This window comes from Haliotis asinina, chromosome 2, assembly GCF_037392515.1.
Source record: "Haliotis asinina isolate JCU_RB_2024 chromosome 2, JCU_Hal_asi_v2, whole genome shotgun sequence".
NCBI lineage: Eukaryota > Metazoa > Mollusca > Gastropoda > Lepetellida > Haliotidae > Haliotis > Haliotis asinina.
The window spans coordinates 62,177,430-62,201,714 of NC_090281.1; the positions used below are offsets into that span (position 1 = coordinate 62,177,430).

General features: G+C 41.6%; 1 protein-coding gene across 1 annotated transcript; it reads right to left on the reverse strand.

Annotated features, from left to right (window-relative positions):
• Positions 1–942: 942 nt before the first annotated feature.
• Positions 943–23,259, reverse strand: LOC137272767 (large neutral amino acids transporter small subunit 2-like). Its single transcript, XM_067805155.1, has 10 exons — positions 22,728–23,259; positions 12,572–12,697; positions 12,058–12,157; positions 11,436–11,480; positions 10,592–10,715; positions 9,488–9,591; positions 7,361–7,457; positions 4,462–4,611; positions 3,846–4,020; positions 943–2,452 (listed from the first exon to the last, which is right to left on the reverse strand). Exons 1-10 carry the CDS (start codon positions 23,200–23,202, stop codon positions 2,382–2,384), a joined length of 1,467 nt encoding a protein of 488 aa, XP_067661256.1. The 5' UTR covers positions 23,203–23,259; the 3' UTR covers positions 943–2,381.
• Between the last annotated feature and the right edge of the window lie 1,026 nt (positions 23,260–24,285).

The following is a 24,285-nucleotide window of genomic DNA, read 5'->3' on the forward strand; positions in this document are numbered from 1 at the left end:
TAAGCTGTTATTGTTTTATTGCATCAATGAGGTCATTTATACTCTAGGGTAAAAGCAACTTTTGTGTGCTTAATGTGCACTTTAAACGACATGTTAAAACTTGCAGTGAAGCAAATGATTGAGTTTGACTGAAATGAAACATTGTCAAAAACAGTGGAAAACGTGGGTGCTAAAACACAACAGAACCGTGTTTGATTCAAATGCCCAAACACAGCAGCCTTGTGCATTTGGAAGACAGACTTCCCATGCAGCTTGTGGCGACGTTTCTTTTCAAAGAAGCCACAGACAGTGCTGAAGGATCACAACTTCTTCATCGTGCCACGGCACAGACCCTAAAGCGCACACGACAGATGCAGGGCCTATATTTTCGAAGCTCTCTTAGCGCTAAGATTGTCTAAAGTGCCATACATTAACATTATCTTACGACAGTCTTTGCGCTAAGAGAGCTTCGAAACTCTAGGCCCTGGGCCATTTCATGGTTACCGGATGGTGAATCCATCAGCAGTGTTGCTCGCCGTCTTCAGGTGTCTCCCTCTGTCATTCACAGAACGACAAATCTTACTCAGATTTCAAACAGATTGAGAACTTGAAACAGCTGCGTTTCTATCTCAACTTCATTTCTATAATCAACAAGCCAAAACAATTGAAGAAACCTATTTACAAATCTGTAATTGTCTACTTTCTTTGAGTTAAATATTCATTTCAGATTATTCTGAGTAATACATGTTCCTGCCTTTTCTTAATTTTGAGTATGAACTCTAACTTAGTCAAAACTCGAATTGACGAGTGTTTCGAGAAATCGGGACGTGGTATCACTGTCGTAATCGTCCTTGTATGGGATGTATCTGTCTAATCAAAACCTGTTTTTGACGTGTGTTTTTACGATCTGATCCCTTACGTTTTTAAAGAATGTGTACTACACATTACACTCTTCACACAAAGTTAAGCAACACAAGCTTTACAGTTTTATTTATTGAAAATGGATTGAAAATGTGAATCATGGTGTGATGCAACAGAAAGGTGAAACATATGTACATGTGGTTAACAAAACCAAATGAAGTGGTACTGAGTAATAACACACTTACAAATCATCAAAAACATGTACCCGTGAAATTGTCAATATCAGATGTGTCAAGTTAAACTTTACTACAAGAGAACAAAAATATGAATATAGCTCTGCATATAAATGAAAGTATGGAACCAATATCACTTCACCAGTTTTTAGTCGTGAAAATATGTATTTTTAACAAAATTAGGTGCATAAGTTCACCGTGACGTCAGCCATATGCATTTCACGTTGATTTCACGAATTTACAAAATATGATTACATGTGAGCTGATGTATAACTATTGATAAAGAGCTGGTGGTATAACTCTTGATGTAAGGAGTTGGTGGTATAACTGTTGATATAAGGACTTGGTGGTAAAACTCTTACTATAAGGAGTTGGTGGTATAACTCTTGCTTTAAGGAGCAAATGGAATAAAGCGATCTATAATCTACTCTTTACTAACAACAACGTTTGAATGCACATCACCACAACCATACATCGATAGTGAAAAATCAGGCATGTTAATAAAATACAAGGCGAAGACGGTGCTTAGTATCGTTAATTGCCCCATCTGCTAAATACGTGCAATTTCAATTCAAAACTAATCCTCTCTTTCTTAAATTCAAAGTAACAAGTTTCATTTACACAGAATCAAATCTTACTATGAAACCTATCCATATTGCACCTGTCCAATCAAGTCCACGTGATCCATCCACGGATCAAGTCCACCTGTTCCACCTGATCCCATCAAGTCCACTACGTCCATCCACCCTCCAAGTCAACTACGCCCATCCACGCATCAAGTCCACCTGAGCTATCCACCCATAAAGTCCACCACATCCATCTATCCATCAAGTCCACCACCTCCATCCATCCGTGAAGTTCACCTGATCCATTCCACCGTCATATAGATAACACACCCCGCTATACCGTCAATAACGTCTAGGCAATATGTATTGCTATAAGAACGACGGGACGGATAAGTTTACACCAGGTGGTGATCCACATAAGCATAATATAGTCAGTCCACACCTTATAGTACTACTGGCGTGTTTCGGCGTAAGGACAATTGACTGAAACCCTAGTATAATAACGAGGTACGGTCGTTTGCAATGCCTCTTCTCTAGCTTTCTAAACTGAACACTCCTCGTGGCTGAAGTCCGTGCATATTGTAAAGCTGTAGGTAAATATGGAATGTCATGTTTCACGAGGCACAAAAAGATGACTGGTCATATTATCACATTGCGATATGTGGGCCCACTTCTGGGCGTCTCCATCTGCGTCTCTGGCAATGAACGCCGGTGGCGTATAAAGAAGATCCAACACTTATCCTCAATCAAAGTGGTCGTCTTTGTCTACAGGAAGGACCAATAGTAACCTTTGTATTAACCTCGTAAAAGAATCTGAAAAAAAATAATAAAAACCACTAACCACAACAATACTGATAAACAACCTTAACAAATCCGCAATATTTGGTAAAGTCATGTCTAATGGTTCACGCCTTCGCTCAGTATAGACAATCGTTCATGGTGTTCCCCACATTTGTTTTTCAAGGAATAATGTGTTGTAGCGAAGAAATACGTACATAATATGTTACTTTATAAATCATAGTATTCCTCAGTATAGATAATCGTTTATGGTGTTCAACACATTTGTTTTTATGGAATAATGTGTTGTTGAAAAGAAATATGAACACAATATGTTACTTTATAAATCATAGTAAATAACGCATTTGTCAATTTAAACACCTATCTTGACATAGCAGTGTTCATATCTCCTAACCGCAGCCTACTGGTTAAATTAAGCGCTCGGTGACCGCGGGTTCGAATCATCACATGGATACAATGTGTGAAGCCCATCAGTCTAAGTAAACTTAGTCTCAGTGTATTTCGTTACACTCCACCACTGAGCCTAACAAAACCTAGTAGAAGGTCGCGTCAGGTAACCTTTGAGCTACTTATAACCGTCCAATCAAACGCAACCGTCCAATCTAACCCAAACCCAGTCTAAGTAAACTTAGTCTCAGTGTTAATTGTTACACTCCACCACTGAGTCTACCAAAACCTAGTAGAAGGTCGCATCAGGTAACCTGTGAGCCACCAATGACCGTCAAATCAAACGCGAGACTGTCAAATAGATTGAACCAATCAAACAACGGCTACTATTTAGGAATCGGTGGGACTTTCAAAATATTCAGGTTACCGACACAGATCTCTCCACAAACAAAAATCTGTACATAACACAGTTATTTGACCAGCTGTATATACGCTTTGTGGGTTCTGTTGACATGGTTACCATTAGCCAATATTTCCGCAAGATGACATTCTTGAATATTGCCTAAAACACTATTTTCAGCGACTGTTTACTCACCGTTGTCATGGTTGTAACGCGCGCCGTGTGCATCACCCAGAAGGGATCGTACACTAAATAGCGTTCGGAATCGTTCGGGTACGAACCTTTTCGAGATAAAAAGTTCGAAAGGTATGTGTGAATGTCCACTTTCGCGATTTGGTAAGCTGTGTTCTGATCAATCTCAAAGGTTACCTGACGCGACCTCCCATAAGGTTTTGTTAGACTCAGTGGTGGAGTGTAACGAAAAGTACTGAGGATAAGTTTACTTAGACTGTTTCTGCGGTATTGCTAATTTCGGAGTAAAACCCAACTGGATCACTCAACATACCACAGCAGCGAGTATACTTGGGAGATATTTTACCCTTGAATCGTTTCACTGGTTTCCCTATCTGGTAGGGTTCGTCAGATCCGAGTTTTACAACATCGATTCCAGTAAAACCTTACCTAACTTCTGCTTGACTGACGTGGGTTTCGACCAAACAGTTCCGACCACATACACCGGAACTCCTAACAGCATCAACAGCAGAGCGACGCCGCTTTCATGTGGCTTCTGGTATATCGTTAATATGAAAATAAGCAGGCTGACTATGAAGAGGAAACTAGGTACGACCACGGGTAGCTGAAACAGGAAGCAAAATCAGTCAGATGGTGAAATCATCTTTAGTAAAATCTTTATATCTTTAATTCCTGCGAAAACACATCCAGTCTAAGATAGCTGGCAATTATTCACCGTTTGCTTTGGAATGTCGCTATGGTTAAATTCTGCCGCTAATTGTCTCTATTTTCGATGATAGTTTAATAATTTGGCAATTTTGTTGTTACATCTGTTGAGGAATGGTGATGTAAATACTCAGTTTACAAGACTCTCATAAACAGTCCCGTACACCCTTTCAAAACACCGCGTAACTGACAATATACCCTGTTAATAGATATGTGTGTCTTTATGCTGAAATTCAACTCTGCGGCTCTTTCTGTCTGTAGCATTGCTGTCTACATCCACAAGATTTGGATCTTTAAAAAACAACCCACATATACCAAATACCTATGATAATGTTAGTACCTTTATAGGGCGGGGCATGTTTGGTTCCTTCCACCTGAGGTACACCTGGCCCGCCAGAACAGCACATAACACAGTCGCAAAGCTAAATCCCATCATCTCGATGAGGTAGAATATCTCCTCAAAACACTGCATGATGAGAGTTAGGATGAGCTGGGAGGGAAACCAAAGAATGAAATAACGAAATTAAAGAAATATCCTTTCATACGGGAGCCTTTAAACAGGTGTTGGGAAATAGTTTCACAGTCCTTCACATAAATAAAATCCTTAAATTGCTTGTTTTGCGATACATGTACAAAGAGATTGTTGTTAAGTTTTATTGTGTTCAAGTAAGTTCAATTGTGACATGATTCAATGAGCTCTCTACATCGTTACCTAACAGGACCCTCATATTGTCGCCAAGGGCCCTTAAAACTAATAACTGGTGGTGTTCGTTTGTTGTTTAAGGAAACACTAAGCAACATTCCAGCGGTCTGGAAACAACCAGGTCTGAACCAGACAGTCCAGTAATGATCATCATGAGCATCGATCTACGCAATTGGGACAATGCCATCATGTATCAACCATCAGCGAGCCTGACCACCAGATCCCGTTAGTCCCTGGACGTGCAATTTCCTCACATGTTATTCTCCTATATATATACATGTATATAGAGATATGTTTGTGTGTGTAAAAGTTAGGAAATATGATTTCGGATTATTGATAAGGAACCCGAGGAATATTTTTCACACAAAGATCAGCACAATATGCCCTTCGAGGAACTGGACAAACCGCTGAGATAATATTTACCATTCTTCTTACCATTTGCAAAGGAAATATCAAACATGTTCAGGCAGGTTTCTAATTATAGGCCTTGTTGGAGACCTGTTGGTCATGTGCAAATCATTCCCCACACAGATGTGGTTAAGGTCTTGGCCCGAAAATTTAACATGTCAAAATTTTCTGTTTCATTTTGACGTTGTGCGAGATATATGAGATATATGTATGCAGTGTCATTACTGGCCAGGCCTCTATTTTGCAGACACTCGGGCAGAATTTTTTAGCCCGAAAGGGTAGAAAAAATGTATGCCATATTTGTAGATTTTGCAAATGCTTTCGACTCGGTTAACAGAAACTTGCTGTGGTCCCTTTGTAAATCCCAAGGAATCAGTACTAAAACTGGTAAATTACTTTGCTGCATATATCACAACGTAAAGGCTTGTGTTCGAAACAATAATAACCTATCTGATTCCTTCTGCTGCAACACTGGGGTACGACAAGGGCGTAAACTAAGTCCATTTCTGTTTTCGGTCTTCATCAACGAACTATCGCTACATATATATGAAAACAGTAATGAGGGCATCCAATTACATCCTAAAACTATTAAGCCTTTTCTTCTCATTTTTGTTGATGACATTGTTATGTTCGCAAGGACAGTATCTGGACTTCAAAATCTAATAAATCAACTTGGGTACTACAATGGAAATTGAATGTCAGTATCGATGAGACAGAGGTAATAGCTTTAAAAATGGAGGAAAATTATCAAAACGGGAAAAATGGTTTTATAAAGGTGAGAGATTAGAGGTTGTAAGAAATTACAAATACTCGGGTGTACTTTTTACAAGTCGACTAACTTGGTGATTGCACGGCAACAAAGCCGCACTACAAGCTAAAAAGATTTTAATAGGCATTTTAATAACCATACGACCTCTTCCAAATTTTAGCTTTGACACCTTTTTCAAAATTCTTGACACTAAGATTACTCCTATTCTACTCTATGGAGCAGAAGTATGGGGCCTTGAAATCTATGACACTATAGAAAAGGTACATCTTTATGCGTGCAAAATGTCACAGTTAATGGGGAATGTGGGAGGCACTCTATGTATATATCTAGCTACATCAAAGTAATAAAATACTGGCTAAGATTTCTCAAAATGCCAAATGGTAAAAATACCATTACTCCTTTTTTAAGTCATTCATTGTTACAGAAAAAAATCTTCTAGATATTAATGTTAAGAAGTTCAGAGCAGCACTAGCCCGCTTCAGATGTAGTACCCATGATCTTCAATTAGAAAAGAGTAGGCATTTAGAGATACCACGGGAAAAACCATTGTGTAAATATTGTACTTATCAAGAGGTAGAGGATGAATATCATTTCTTGCCTGTTTACCCATTGTATACCAGTATCAGAAAAGAATACATAAAGAAATATTTCTTCTTGAACCCCCGAATAGATAAATTCTATACCCTCATGACATCACAAGATCAAACAGTCACAAGACACCTTGCAGTGTTTACATACCATCCCATGAATGTGAGATCATCTGTGTTACGGCTGTGATATTACTTACTATATATTTATGTATATTGCACCCTCTGCTACTGGTGTAAAATGTACTATAGGCCTATGGCCTCTTCGGTACATTAAATAAAGATTGATTGATTGATTGACTGGCCAGGCAGACATGAAACAAACGGTTCCACAAACTTCATCAACATTTCGGAACACGAACTAAACGCTTGTGACCATCAGGTCAAAAGCGACCGTACTATTATCTATCCTGTCACGGGTGCGCATGCGTAACATGCTTGGGTTATTACTTACGAGTGTAGTCATTATTCCTGCTATCTGTAAATAATCGAGTCTGGACTGGACAATCCAGCCACTACATCGATTCATGAGACTGGCATACGATGAGATACCTTGACGGATCCAGAGGGGTGCGCACCTCTTCCCCCACTTTTGTCCTAACATTTTGTTAAATGATCAATGAAACACGCGTAGAATAGAAATGTTCAGTGCAGATGTGAAAATCACAAGTTTCTTTTAGTGATTGTTGCCGTATTTTCTCACACATGTGCAAACAAATTGTAACAAAGTAGCCCTCTGATCCCTCGCCTACTCTCAATGGAATGTACTCACAATAACTATTAAGGATGGCGCCGGTGTTAGATGCTTCACTGTGATCATTGATATTAAACTCGGCAAGTGATTGTTTCTAGCACCAGCGAAAAACAACCTGAAAAAAAGATAAAAAAGACGTTACTTTAGGCCTGGACAGTATTGGAGCCAAGATATAAACCTCTACAGAAGTATGGTGGCACGGCATAATGCGTTGATGGTATCACTGCTGATCTTGTTTATACTATACTGCATGATACCGAAGTCATCACCACTGCACAATTGCAGTTTTCGCGTAGCAAGAGTACTGGCTACCTTGATGCCGGCGTCTTTTCGTTGGGGAGGTTACTTCATTCCGTCTGAGATATCTGACGAAACAAATGCCAGTAATGTCTAGACGAAATCTCGCGAGAAGTTCATCGTCAGTATATACGTCGTGTATACTTAGGGTATAAAACTTGAGTCAGCGTTGATTGGCGACCATTTTGTTGAGTTTAAAAAATGTTTAAAGGTGCCAGAGAGTGCTTTTTGGTGACTTTAAGAGTAAAACTAAGAATATGAATATGACTTATGAATATGACTTGAGAAATTTCTGAAAGTTAAGAATGATACCCAAATAATTCTTATAGTTAAGAATTCTTAAAGCTCACATGCAACGCAAAACAAAACTCTGATTCTGATACCTTTCTGTATTGACTTACAGTAACGAATCATCACAAATACAAATTCAGATTGGAAAGTTGAAAAATAACGCGATGAAAATACTCCCGCGAAATCAGAGTTCAAAAGCATGCGTCGGTTGGGCACTACGGTCTTAGCTATTGATCGGATATCAAAACTGTGGATCATACATAAACAAGGAGGCAAGAGGTGCTGGGTGGTTTGACTCTCTTTATTTTTGCACTTATCTTTGCCTACTCATATGATTCAATGAAAAATTGATGTATCAAAATATATGTTTGAACTCTCTTCATTTTTGTCCTTTCGTACAAAATTGAAATTGAATACAATGTGTTCATAAGAGAAATATACACAAGGATATTATACATGCATTTTTATCTGCATTCAATAAAATGAAACATTATTTCACTGACATACCGTCAGTTTGTAGGGATGATACTTACACACGATCACCATACTCGGAGCTATACACCATAATTAGTTCGTGCACCTGAGTTCTGTCTCTGCCACATTAGGTAGTTACCTGTTCACATGACATGTTATGATGTATGTTGATTGCACACAAACTTCACCCACTGTTCTCGGGTGACTGGATCGGGCGGAAACCGGTGCAAAGTACAAAATATTGCACTTTTGATTTGCGATTGTACGCATACAATTTTGTTTATTTCGGGGTTTTTTTTATCATAATCGGAAATGTGTATTATGTGTGATGAATAAATGATAATTGTGTTTTGATTATGCCTGTTTGGGGTGTGGGGATGGGGGATTGCATGTACGATTAATGTACTCTATAAAAAATGTTATAAATGTTAGGTTTAGGAGTAGGTTTGAGTTTGAGAGCAGGGTTCATTTTGTCGGAGAGCAGGGGGTGAGATTGAGTTTTGTATGTTTGTTTAACGCTCCACTAAGAAAATATTCCAATTATAGGGCGGCGGTCTGTAAATAATCTGGACCAGACAAACCAGGGATCAGCAGCATGAGCACCGATCTACGCAGCTGGGATACGATGACATGTTTCAACCGGTTCAGCGACCACCCTGTCCACCTGATCCCGTTAGTCGCCTCTTAAGACAAGTAAGGGTTAGGTTGCTGAAGACAGGTTCTAACCCGGATGTTCACGGGTTGTTGAGGCTGGTGAACAGCTGGGCTGCTTAGTGGTCGTTTGTGGATTGGTGGAGTGAGGGGTTTCACATTGTATCTGAGAATGGCTGTGTTTGAAGGAGAGTGGGGTTTAGTGTGACGTAGAGTGGGGTTGCAATTCTGGCCAAGTAGGTGATGAGATTGAGTGCGAGTCTGACGGAGAGTGGGGTCGTAGATGACAACGATGTCGGTGCCGTTGGCTGGGAGTGACATCGCTTGGTTGTGTCGGAGAGTGGTATCGGAGATCGTCGAAGTGGGGATGCGTTTGGTTGAGAGAGGGTTTGCGTTCGACGGATGATGGGATAAAGTTTGTCCTTCCGTTACCTGGACATGGAGAGACAACATCCATTCATGGCTCCGATCACAGACACGGCTATCAGTACAGGCATAATCCACTGTAGGACAGGCACGGTAAGGGCGGAGAACGTCTGAAAACATTCACCAAAATACAACCGTGAATACACAACGCGGTCACTCGCAAACTCGATAGGCATATAAAGATTATACCCGGGTTTTCTCTGTAAATACGGTTTATAAACAAACTAAAGTATATCCCAAATTTGAATCCGGGTTAGATTACGGTCTATGTATTCATACTTCAAATTCAGTCCTCGTTGACATGCACCACAATGAACACGGTTTTCCCAATGTCTCACAATTCCTAAGTCCAGAGTTGTGTCCCTATGTCACACCAGAAACCTATGATCCTCGACCTGGAATTTCGAAACTCTCTTAGCGATAATACAGTCTTAAGTGCTATACATTAACATTAACTTACGACTGTCTTAGCGCTAAGAGAGCTTCGACAATCTAAACCCTGATCCCGATTACATTATTAGGTGAAGTAGGTGAAGCCCGCACCGTACACACGCCCCGAAGTGAGTGAGTGAGTGAGTTTAGTTTTACGTCGCACTTAGCAATATTCCAGCTATATGGCGACGGTCTGTAAATAATCGAGTCTGGACCAGACAAGCCAGTGATCAACAACATGAGCATCGATCTGCGCAATGGGGAACCGATGACATGTGTCATCCAAGTCAGCGAGCCTGACCACCCGATCCCGTTAGTCGCCTCTTACGACAAGCATAGTCACCTTTTATGGCAAGCATGGGTTGCTGAAGGCCTTTTCTACCCCGGGACCTTCACGGGTCACGCCCCGAAGAGTAAAATTCAACATTTGACTGCACATAAAACATCTGTTTCACTTTTCACACATTCTCTCTTTCAGATAGTTCAAAAAGGAGAAATCGGGTTCGACCCCGATATTCTATTGTTCCATCTCCGATCCATTGGTGGAGACTGTGGGTTAGCCTAGTGGTTAAGGCGTTCGCTCGTCACGCCAAAGATCCGAATTCGACTCAGATATATACAAGCCTCCGTGATAAGACTGGAGGACGGCGTTAAACAACATGCAGGCACCATACTTACGACAGCGACAGCAGTAGAGTCGAGCATCTCCGCCGGTGACAATACAGCGAAGTATGCAATATTGGCGGTGATGTAGACACAGGTGACAATCGTCATGGAGATGACGATAGCTCGCGGAACATTGCTGCAAGTAATTAACATTTCTCATTGGTGAAAATAGTGGCAGTGGCTTGGTGCCAAGGACTTCGGAAACCTTTAGTAAATCAATAGAATTATTTTTGCCAGGTACATCTGTGTGGTTTCAAGTTAAAAAGTATTTCGAAGAATTGATCTCAGTGTATATTATTGAAAAGAAGTGAAAAACGTTGATGCTTTCGTTTGATTGTATTGACAGAAGCAATTGCAAATTATTTATGCCCATAAATGTGAAGATATAGCTTCTTTAACATGACCACGTAATGTGGTAATCAGTTCACGAAAATTGGTTAGATTTACAACAGACGGACGGTTATCTCTAAACTAGTTTTAAGGTAAACCCTATCACCGGGATCTATGCAAGTGGGCATAGTTGAAGGTGGAAATCGGCACTTCTTTCCAATAACCTTCATCACACTAAAAGGGATAATTTTAGGAGACGGGAGTACCTTTTTCCTGATTAATAGATGCTGTAATAGAATAATTAATAGATAATTAATTAATAGAGTAATTACGGACATATGAAAGAATCGGGTTTTCTAAATTTATTTCAAGACGATTGTAATTACTCCGAAATGACTTTATTAACTCGAACTATTGTTACAATCGATGCGTATAGTTTTGGAACCCAGCAATCCAATGTACTTTTATCAGTTTCGAGATAACGAATACTTATCATATATCTAGAAACCACGTGACACACACCTACCGATGAGGATCGATCACTTCGTCGCAAAGAAAATTCAAATAGTTCCTGAAAAGAAAATCAAATGTAGACTGTGGGAATATCAAAGAGTGAGTGAGCGAGCGAGTTAGGGTATAAGCCACAATACCGCAAGATAACGACCGGGGACAAGAGAAATGCGCTCCACGCCCATGCGGGGAATCGAACTAGGGTCTTGGGCGCCACGAGCGAACGCTTTCACCACCCATAATTATGTCAAACGAGTTTACAGTGAGGAATAGCACAAATGCATCTTGACGGCATGAACAGGCAGGTACAATTGTTTGGGATATGTCAATTCTTGAAAAGAAATATAAAAACATGAATATATAAAACTCACGATTACATATACGAACTTGGTGTTATGTAAATATTAGAACGCGTGTTGCATTACGCGTACGGGTATCTAAATGAGTACTATATCTGTAAGTAGGCCCTATGAAGTAGTTTTATACTAGTAACTATATTTCTAGTATTATGTAACTACGTAGCAAGTGTTATGTAAGTACTTTTTCTAGCATTATGTATCTTCGTATTTAGTGTTATGAAAACACATTATTTGTGTTTAAATATGTAAATGCTCTTCTAGTATTCTGTAAATACGCACCAGCCCCCAAAGGCCCAGAATCCGGAGTAAAACCCTACAGCAATGGCCCCAGCACTGTAATCGCTGTCCTCAAACGAGTTCTCAAACTGTGCCGTCTCACCTAAAAGCAAGCAGCGTTGGAAAACAGATACGTTGTCTCTTGTCAGGGACGAGCGACAGCATTGAAATTATGGTGAGTGAGTGAAACCGGTTCGACGACCCTAGCAGAATACCAGTTCTGTTTAATGTGGGAGAAACTCCCGAAGTGATGGAAGGATAATGTTACAAATACAGTATGTGCCATTTTATTGGTCAACAAAATGTATATGGTTTCGAGTATCTATAAACGTTTTATACGCCATGACACTTTTCAGGGCACACTGGAACCATGTTGGGATTCGAACTGGGGACACTGATATGATAAATCAAAGCTACATAATCGACCATCAGTTCAACTGTATCCAACTGTCCTGCGTTTAAAGAAAACGAATTCAGTTTGAAGACGGCAGTAGTTCAATATTTTCCATGTACTCACCCTTGCCAAGCCATATGAATCCGATGATAATGATGATGAGGAGAGCGATGAGTTTGCTGGCGGTGATGACAGCCTGTACTTTGGTCGCCCACTTCACGTTCATACAGTTCAGCGCGATCAACAGTACTGAAAAGACCATGTATCAGTGAGCGTGGTTTTACGCCTCATGTAGCAATAGTTCAGCAATAAAACGGCTCAGGATATCAGCATTGGTCTTTACACATTCAGCCGTCTCACAGTTCCTGAACCACATTATTCTGTCTACTGCCAGGCCTTCCCGGCAGTACTAAAGCCTTAAATGAAGCAAGTCTAGATTTTCTTAGGTTCGGTAATCTCTGGTTTCCCTGGGTCTCCTTTTCAGATTAAATGGGTTTGTTTGTTTGTTACTATCAAAATTATATATATACAGAGCCTGAACCTTAGGCCACCACGCCCCATGTTTGAGATGAACAAAATAAGGCAGTGCGTGCTCAGCACCTGCGCAGTATATGGAGTTAAATTCGTAATTGACCAGTCTAAGTAAACTTAGTCTCAGTGTATTTCGTTACACTCCACCACTGATCAGTAGTGGAGTGTAACGAAAAGTACTGAGGATACGTTTACTTAGACTGGTAATTGACGGACGTGTATGTTTACGAACACGTAATACTTTTCAACTTACACTGTTTTGACTGTTTGTCAAAATTTCAAATTGATTTTCTATTTCATTTCACGATGATAACGAAGATGCTAAGCAGTTCGACATAACTTCTATTCACTGAACGGGGCGTTCCTTTCAGGGGCGGATACAGCTATTTGAGAAAGGGTGTGGGGTGCACAGTTCGTTTTCACGAGAGTTTGAATAGTTATTTAATAAACAGGAAACAGCGTGGTGGTGGCACCGTCTATCACACTAATATGTTGTTCTGTACATTCTTGACTTCTGATATGAGCAACCCGATTGTACTGAGCGAGTCTATATTTGTCTTTAATCCAGATTTTACATAACCGACATGGCACATGTGATTAGATAGGTTGACGAGCTTGTTATCAAGGCTGAGGTGAAGATAAATGTTGAATTGATATACACACAACACAGGTCAAATCCATTACACAATAGCCCATGACCTACTGAGATCAGAGATCAGACATCAAGGATTCCCTAAGTCCGTATCCGAGGCACGTATCGCACATGTTGGACATTTCAAAGTCACCGCCCCGCGCCCCTGAAACATGCGTGTACTCAAGACACGCTACATTAAGGCGCCATTTTAAACAGCGAATATACGTCAGTACAACAATCATTGGCATAGTGAAAGCTATCAGTCGGATCACCCATGTACGTGCTTCGTGGTCCACCTTCAGGTCACCAGGCTACAGGGCAACAAAGATGGATTGATTCAGTGTGAAGTTCAAGGACCTAGACTATCTAACAGTACCTGAACAATTTTCCATCCCGTCAAACCCACACTAAATTGATTCTAGCATGTCAATCATTAAGCCTCATTTTATCATTACAGTCTTAAATGAAACATGTCCAAGTCCCAGTGTCCAATATCAGCGGGAATTAAAATTTAATGCTGTTGTTTGATACTATCCCCCACGGTTGTATTTTGAAAATGGTTAGTGAATTCTGGCAAAGGCTGTGATGTTGTACATTTCCACACCTTTGACATGATCATGTTATCTCGTTTCCACATAGGTCAATGGCCGCTATGTTGCGTCACGCCAACTTCCTTATCACGTGGAAACACCTTCCATGACCATTATCACCACCCGACACACATACACGGGTGTTTGACATACAGGTTATCTCAACAACTGTCTTCTGTCCTGGCCACTGATACAGGTTAAAAATGCGACACATCCATTTCCATATATAACTGACTGACACCATTCAAGTAGGTAATATTCTTAATTTATTCGTCAGGAATCATATTCCGCTTTTACACAGCATCAGCGAGGTTACGTATTTGTGAAACCTTCAATTACGTACTGCAAAATTCTTCGTAACTACGCGCTCTTTTAAACGTCTAGATCAAACTGTTTTGTAGATACAGCTAAACATAGCCCCTTGACTAGTCATTAAACTGTACCATATACTGGACACAGTCGTAAGTGAGTGAGTATAGTGTTAAGCGGAGTTTAGCAACATTCAGTATCACTGGGTGGTGGGGAGGGAGGCCACCGGAAATGGTTTTCACAAGTTGTGTTCACGTGGAGAATCGAACCCGTATTTTCAGCGACACGAGCGAACGCTTTAACCATTAGTATACTTCATCACACCGACACATTCATGAGCTGAGGATACACTCAACACAGTCACAAACTGAGGGATACACTCGACACAGTCATGAGCTGAGGGATACACTCGACACAGTCCTGAACTGAGGGATACACTCGATATACTCGACACAGTCATGAACTGAGGGATACACTCGACACAGTCATGAGCTGAGGGATACACTCGACACAGTCATGAGCTGAGGGATACACTCGGCACAGTCATGAATTGAGGGATACACTGGACACAGTCATGAACTGAGGGATACACTCGACACAGTCATGAGCTGAGGGATAACGCTCGACACAGTCATGAATTGAGGGATACACTGGACACAGTCATGAGCTGAGGGATACACTCGACACAGTCATGAGCTGGGGGATACACTCGACACAGTCATGAACTGAGGGATACACTCGATATACTCGACACAGTCATGAACTGAGGGATACACTCGACACAGTCATGAGCTGGGGGATACACTCGACACAGTCATGAACTGAGGGATACACTCGACACAGTCGTGAGCTGGGGGATACACTCGACACAGTCATGAACTGAGGGATACACTCGATATACTCGACATAGACATGAACTGAGGGATACACTCGACACAGTCATGAACTGTGGGATACACTCGACACAGTCATGAACTGAGGGATACACTCAACACATTCATGAACTGAGGGATGCACTGGACACAGTCATGAACTGAGGGATACACTCGACACAGTCATGAACTGAGGGATAACACTCGACACAGTCATGAATTGAGGGATACACTCGACACAGTCATGAGCTGAGGGATACACTGGACACAGTCATGAGCTGAGGGATACACTCGACACAGTCTTGAACTGAGGGATACACTCGATATACTCGACATAGACATGAACTGAGGGATACACTCGACACAGTCATGAACTGTGGGATACACTCGATATACTCGACATAGACATGATCTGAGGGATACACTCGTAATTGTATTAACACCGTGTTTGAACGGGTCTTAAGATGAGTATTTGCGCGTTTTATTAGTATGATGTTGGTCTCACTGTTGGTGTGAGTGAGCGAGTGAGTGAGTTTAGGTTTACACAGCATATAGCAACATTACAGCTATATCAGATCGCGGTAAACCACACATTGCAACCATGTTCGGAATCGGACCCGGGTCTTCAGCTTGAAAAGCGAACGCTTTAACCACTTGGCTACCCCCATCGCTCCAGTGTGTCTAAGAGATGAGTCGTTATTGCCTTAGGCTAGGATTTATCTGGAAACATGAAACCTTTTTGATTAGTGTGTCTGTAAGATGCGTTCTTCTTATTTTAAATCGGGCTCTTTCTTTAAGCAATTACTGATCATGATGAAACTATTCTATTTCATATTTTCCTGAAATCTGAATAATAATGCACTGCTTGTAGTATGAATCACTGCTCCATGATCTGTTGATCATTTTGAGCATGATAACCCTGGTGATATTAGAATAGCTCTGCCATGTCATGTCAATAATTCGATATCAGCAAATTTTCAGCCATATAGCAGTGAACTAGTCCACTTGGACTCGTTTTGCTTTACCTTATAATACGTCCAGCAGTGCACACATATCCATAGTTCAACATATTATCTGTGTGGTATTTTTTGGGTTTTTTTGTTTGTTTTTTTTGTTTCTTTTTATAATTTTGGAATTTTGGAAATTTGTTGATCAGTTCACTGTTGGGATTATTTAAAAAAATACACTTTATGGTGTGTAGCTTGAAGTTGTGTCTTTTCATAGACATTTGGGTATTGTGTTAACACCTAAACTTATTTGGACGAAAGCACTATATACCCACTATGGTGCAATGATTGTTCCTATTGTGTGTTATGTTGGAACAGCATATCGGACCTCATACTGTAAAATCATTGAAGATGTACAACATAAAATATGTAAACGGTTTCCGAACTGCATATGGCCCACCTCGGCCCGACCCGGTCCGATTGTAACGACGATTTTGATTTCTCGAAACTTACTGCTTTCCGTACACTGAAAACTAACTATAGGCATTGTTCTGCTGACGTATACTTTGCCATAGTATGAATGGAAATGATATGAACAAATCCCAACAACCCGTTCTTGCATTTGTCGATCGTAAATATGCATGGCGTGTCGCCCAAAACTGGTCGAAAAGCAGGAAAGCCATATAGGTTACTCTACACCAAATCGAATTCCGTAATTTAACAAACATTTGTCGTCCGGACCCTTTACCGCAGACCGAATCATCCGACAACTGTGACTGGATGATTTTGAGTTTTAAAAAAATATTCATGCATCCAGTAATTAAATCTGACTATATTTTTCAATATTTGGTGTTGTATGCTCTAACATGATAATTTAAAGTGAATGTGACCACGTGTATTTTCAAGCGGTTGACATTTCGTCACTGGGGTTGGTCCGTTTAGCTTCTGGTGCATGGCTGATTGAGAATGTCATTTAATTGTTAATGTAAGTCCACAATATGCAGATATGTGCTTGTAATTGTCCATGATTTTTTTCAAAATATAACGTTTCCGTAGAAATCAATGGGAAAATATGTGGTTTTGTTAACCTAAATTGATACCTACTGTTGATTATGGCTGCAACGAGCCATATCGAAGAAAACGGAGGATCACAGTGTGGAAATACAGGGCGAAGGACGTAAGTGGCGACTGTGAGGCCCGCGACGGCTTGGGACATGGGAACGCTGATGATTAGGTAAAACCAGAGACACAAAAAGGCTGGAAGATCCCCGAGTGAACGTTTAAGGTACACATATTCTCCTCCGCTTTGGGGCATAGAAGCGCCAAGTTCTGCATAGCACAGGGCGCACAGTGTTGAGTAAACTCCGCACAGCGCCCAAGTGACACATGACATCCCGACTGAGCGCACATTGGCGAGAATCCCGACAGGGGAAATAAAAATCCCAGCTCCAATAATTCCACCAACAATTATGGAAACACCATGGAAAAGGCTGATCTGCCTTTTCAGCTGAACTTCGTTGCGTTGTTTCACGCCTTGGAGAGCATGTACCCCATACCTGTTTGGTCTGGCGGCCATATTGGATATACTAGCTTGTACAAATATGTAACATTATGGGCTATATCCTTTTTCCAAACATGTATACGAGTAGGGAGTCGTCGCGTCGTCAGTGGGTCTACAACTATAGTCTGCTTGCAGTTTAAAATGGCGTGTATTTAGGGATAGGGTCACTGATGCATCACTGTTCTGTGGAAGGCGTCGTCTGTGGATGCGTCGTCTGGGTCCTGCGTTCGGTGGATGTGCCGTCTGGGTCCTGTGTCCGGTGTTGCCATGTGTGTGGGTTGGTGAGCCGAAATGGCCACTTTTGGTCCTCTGCCGCTTATCAAGAGCGAGCTGGTTTCAACTCGTTCAGCAGAGATACCAGTCCCACAACCAACCCACACAACGCACAGGACTGCTTGTACTAGACAGCCACCCCTGATTTGTAACTGTCATCCGTATTATATACCTATTCCAGCTATCGCAGATAATCGCGTTTACAAATAAAACTTACGATATCGTTGTTATTGTGAACTTGAAATTATGTCATTTAGATGGACCAAGACATCGATGGCCAGTCGTGAGTATGCCACGAGGGTATACGTGGCACGCACGTGATTTGACCAGCGTAAACCACAAACAGCCGTAGAGACAGATGCATCCATTGCACCTTGGTTCTGTTAGTTTAAGATTACGGATCACGGATTAAGTCTGATGCTCGTTCTCACAGTGACCCTTGACAGGTTTAACATTGAGGAACGTGGTCAGTTGGTCTGTAAATTTCCAGTAACACAAACCGTTATAAAATATTGGTAAACTTTTGTCCAATTTCCCCGTGTTAATACTTTTACATTGGATGCCGTTGCCTTTCCGTTCATGCTTACATTATGCCAATGTGTAACATCAGTATTAGTGTTGACAGTTCTGTTCTTCCGTTCCACTTCCAGTTCTTTCGAGACTTCTACAATATCTCCCGGATCAACCTACGAGGGAACCACGGTGCTTTTTCCGTGGTTAGAGTCGTTATGAATCTAGGGTTACAGGTCATTCTGGATGCTACATGTAGAACGCTTGCAGCGGTGTTTTTCTATGTCCCATCCTGCTGATTATGCATGGTCTGACAACATTCTGAAGGGCTGAATGTGAACTAAGCGAGCCTTGTTGACGTGTCATCTTGTTGGTGATGCCTGATCTGTGAACATTCTGGTGACTTCAAGCAGAACACTTGTGCGTCATGTCCATGTGTCATCTTGTTGGTGATGCCTGATCTGTGAACATTCCGGAGGCTTCAAGTAGAACACTTGTGGGTCAAGTCCATGTGTCATCTTGTTGGTGATGGCTGGTCTGTGAAGATTCTGGTGACTTCAAGTGGAACACTTGTGGGTCAAGTCCATATGTCATCCTGTTGGTGATGCCTGATCTGTAAACATTCTGGAGGTTTCAAGTAGAACACTTGTGAGTCTCGTCCATGTGTCATCTTGTTGGTGATGCCTGATCTGTAAACATTCTAGAGGGGCTTCAAATACGACACTTCCGTGTCTCGTCCACGATTCGTGTTGTTGGTAATGCCATCTTGTTGGTGATACCTGGTCTGTGAACATTCTAGAGGCTTCAAATATGACACTTCCGTGTCTCGTCCACGTGTCATCTTGCTGGTAATTCTTGGTCTGTGAACATTCTAGAGGCTTCAAGTAGAACACTTGTGAGCCTTACCCACGTGCGATCATGTTGGTGATGCCTGGTCTGTGAACATTCTAGAGGCTTCAAGTAGAACACTTGTAAGCCTTACCCACGTGCTATCATGTTGGTGATGCCTGGTCTGTGAACATTCTAGAGGCTTCAAGTAGAACATTTGTGAGCCTTATCCACGTGCTATCATGTTGGTGATGCCTGGTCTGTGGACATTCTAGAGGCTTCAAGTAGAACACTTGTGAGCCTTGCCCACGTGCTATCATGTTGGTGATGCCTGGTCTGTGAACATTCTAGAGGCTTCAAGTAGAACACTTGTGAGCCTTACCCACGTGCTATCATGATGGTGATGCCTGGTCTGTGAACATTCTAGAGGCTTCAAGTAGAACACTTGTGAGCCTTGCCCACGTGCTATCATGTTGGTGATGCCTGGTCTGTGAACATTCTAGAGGCTTCAAGTAGAACACTTGTGAGCCTTACCCACGTGCGATCATGTTGGTGATGCCTGGTCTGTGAACATTCTAGAGGCTTCAAGTAGAACACTTGTAAGCCTTACCCACGTGCTATCATGTTGGTGATGCCTGGTCTGTGAACATTCTAGAGGCTTCAAGTAGAACATTTGTGAGCCTTATCCACGTGCTATCATGTTGGTGATGCCTGGTCTGTGGACATTCTAGAGGCTTCAAGTAGAACACTTGTGAGCCTTACCCACGTGCTATCATGTTGGTGATGCCTGGCCTGTGAACATTCTAGAGGCTTCAAGTAGAACACTTGTGAGCCTTACCCACGTGCTATCATGTTGGTGATGCCTGGTCTGTGAACATTCTAGAGGCTTCAAGTAGAACACTTGTGAGCCTTGCCCACGTGCTATCATGTTGGTGATGCCTGGTCTGTGAACATTCTAGAGGCTTCAAGTAGAACACTTGTGAGCCTTACCCACGTGCTATCATGTTGGTGATGCCTGGCCTGTGAACATTCTAGAGGCTTCAAGTAGAACACTTGTGAGCCTTACCCACGTGCTATCATGTTGGTGATGCCTGGTCTGTGGACATTCTAGAGGCTTCAAGTAGAACACTTGTGAGCCTTACCCACGTGCTATCATGTTGGTGATGCCTGGTCTGTGGACATTCTAGAGGCTTCAAGTAGAACACTTGTGAGCCTTACCCACGTGCTATCATGTTGGTGATGCCTGGTCTGTGGATATTATGACGGCAATACGACGTTTGACCCCGTGTTTGTATTGCCATACTGTGATGCCTGCAAAATGAACGTTTTGGAGGCTTCAAATTGACAACTTGCAAGACTAATCTACGTATCATTCTACTGCGTGAGGTAAGTTCCAATAAGCTCTCAGCCATATCCAAACCACTTCACGGGTCATGAGCGGTGACCTGTACGTCATGGTACGTCAGCGGGCAACGTGATCTGTTTGAGCCACTGTATACATTGTCAGGAAATTGCATGGAAAAAACCGTCATTAACCGTACACGTACACACAGTGTGTGAGAGATAAATTCGGCATTTTGCAAGCTATATCGCGACGAGATAACATTTTAACGTAGACACAAGTGCTTGGTACACATCTCCTACCTGACCTTGACCGTTCCAGACAGAGTGCCAACCATAGTTTCTTTGTGTAGATACGTGTTTCGATATAACGATTCTGCAATTTCGATTGAGTAACTGGTATATCTCATTGAAATCACTTCATTCTTGTATGAATTAAAAGAGAACGATGTTTTCAGCCGTTTTCTAATCAAAGCAATAAACAAGACATCTACACTCATGTAAACTGCGGCGTGTCACGTGGCGTGGTTCAAAATAGAACACCGATACGTAATCTATGCACGATCTGCAGAAGCAGGCAAATATAGAGCACTATGTGGTATTGTTGGTAGGTTGATTAACGCAACAATCTGCATTTATAAACCATACGTATGCGTTTGTACAAGCTGCACAAATCTATTTCAGTCTCTAATACAACAATTTCAACAGCATAAACAATAACCTATGGCCACCATTCACTCTAAAACACTGTAATAGTGTGTTGCTATGATACCATACGTGCCTTTGATATTCTCAGGCTCTGAATAACGACAATCCTGGTGTTAAGTAGCACCTGTATATCTCTGATATCTATGGCCTTGGCGTGTTGTGGATCATGTATATATATAACCCGTACACATGTCCTCCAATATATACCTATGCATCATGCATGCTGAATTACTGTCTGTATGAAATAGCGTTATAATGAGGCTCAGTCCAACCAGTACACCCCCAATAAGTGCACTTATCCGTGCGCATCCTTTTCTATCATATAAAATCCATAGCCACGTGTGATAAACTAGGATTCACTTTTTTATGATAATGGAAACAGTTTTGTTCCCTTTTAGCCACGCCACCGCCCAAACTAATATATTTCAAGTATGCTTTCGAGTACAGAACTCTTCCTCGTTTCTAACTTGTAACCAGTCTAACTGAAATGCGTGACGCGCTGTTATCACAACTTGCCCCATGTGATATCACAACAATCCCAGTCAACGTTGACCCACAACGCACTGTTCACAAACAGTCAGATACGAACGGTCATTCACGTGGACAATTTCTGCTCCTATAAGAATGATACAAGAAGTCTTTTTGGTCAAATCTGTACTGTCGTATCATTAGACAATCATATGTCTAGTAAAATAGTCGCAAAGCGCATATGATTCCGGCACCATCATCGTAGAACCAGTTTGGTTTGTTCTGCTTCTGTCCTCCATCTAAACTGATGGATACTTTTTTAAGCAAGGCGGTTTTACCTGACTCGTGCCCAGAACAACTAACAGTATATATTTCGTTTCATATCATTTCATGATCAAATCTGCAGTTTACCGGAAAATATTCGGCAGCTGGCCTGTTTGTATAGCGATCAGTTAAATGTGTATTAAATACATGTGAATGGTTCTCAGCCTTGATCCAAAGCTGTACTGAGTGCTGAGATCATGCATGTAGAGTATTTCTATCGTAAAGAGGCAAGAATAGATAGGCGGACATCTAAGGACTCCGGTATGTTATTTATATAATTTCTTTAGAAGAAATTACTTAAACTTGTAACGATTACCGCATAGATTCGTCCAAGTCTAGGCTGTCTTGTTAACGCTGTTCGATCATTATGTTCGGATACTTACTGATGATTATCGCTGCGAGGAGCCTGATAGACGAAGAAGGGGGGTCGCAATCTGGAAACACGGGACGAAGTATGTAGGTGGCAAAGATTAGACTAGCCGCGGCCACCCCTACGGGACACAGAATGATAAGATTCACCCAGAGACACAGAAATGCGGGACAATCCCCAAATGCACGTTTAATGTACACATATTCTCCTCCCGATTCGGGAATCGATGCCCCAAGTTCCGCAAAGCACAAGGCACACAGGGTGGAGTATACTCCACACAGCGCCCACATTACACAAGACATCCCCACAGAGCGCACATTGGCAAGGATCCCAACTGGTGACACGAAAATCCCAGCTCCGATTATAATCCCGACGATTATAGAAACACAGTGAAAGAGGTTTATCTGTTTTTTTAACTGCACTTTCTGCTGAGGTTGGGAATCGAGGCCTTGGGCGAGGGTCCCCTTGCCTTTAGCCCTAGCTGCCATGCTTGCTGTTCAGAGAACGTCGTTCAACTGTCACGACCATTTAGTGACGTTGAATATGCATGTCAGATACCGAGGTCTACATACTGCGGCCCTGACACAGTATACAGGGTAGTTTGCAGCGGTCTGTACGGTCAGAATGATTAGATTACAGTGTTCACCCTTGAACATGATAGTAGGATGTGTCTAAACATTGATATCACCTCATACATAAGGCGAAAGGTTTATCAGATCATGTGACCCACACAAACGTCCATAACTACAACAGCGTCCGTATATGTTGGTGTGTATCTCTCCATAGAGGTATCATAAAACCCATTAACTGCGAGTAGGGTGCCTAAAGGTTTTCAATCAGTTTCGTGTGACTTTGGTGTCCGTTATATTTAGACACATTTTAGCTTCAAAGTCCTCTTTAGCCAAATACTAGACGGTAATACAAAAGCAACTACTACATCAACAAGAACATCACATTTTTAAAATGACACAATAACAATGGTAACTAGGATTGCTTCATGGGCAATACTGACGGTCTTCAGACTTCCCCCACACACCCAGCGTGGCAATCTTCCCTTGAACAGTTTCTTTGGACGCCAGCTGGGCCGCCCATTACTATGTTTTGGAGGTTTAATTGGCTCTGATTCAACGCTGCTGACAAAAACGCAAAATTCACAAACTGAAGAGAAACAAACAGGAAGGCACGGCCAACTATACAGACTACTGGAAAGATCAGATCCTGACATTTCTTGAATACAAAATATATTCACTGTAGACCTAAGGACAACGGAGCTACGGCCTGTCGTTAGCAATCTGAGTAGCCAGGCATGTGGGCTTTAGAACGATACATCAAACACTAGGGTACTATTCGCTGTTCAGAAGGAGGCGATCTTGAAACACAGGTTCCGTCAAAACTTGCGAAAATGTAATAAATCGCAAATCTTGTGGTTGTGTCGTTATTGTGACGTACGTATTGATTTCTACATAGCCATAATGTGAAGCAAAAATGTTTTGCATTCAATTATTTACAATTTGGTACCTTATCCGATGAAATCCTCGTGTTTTGGCAGAGTTATGACACTTTCATGAACC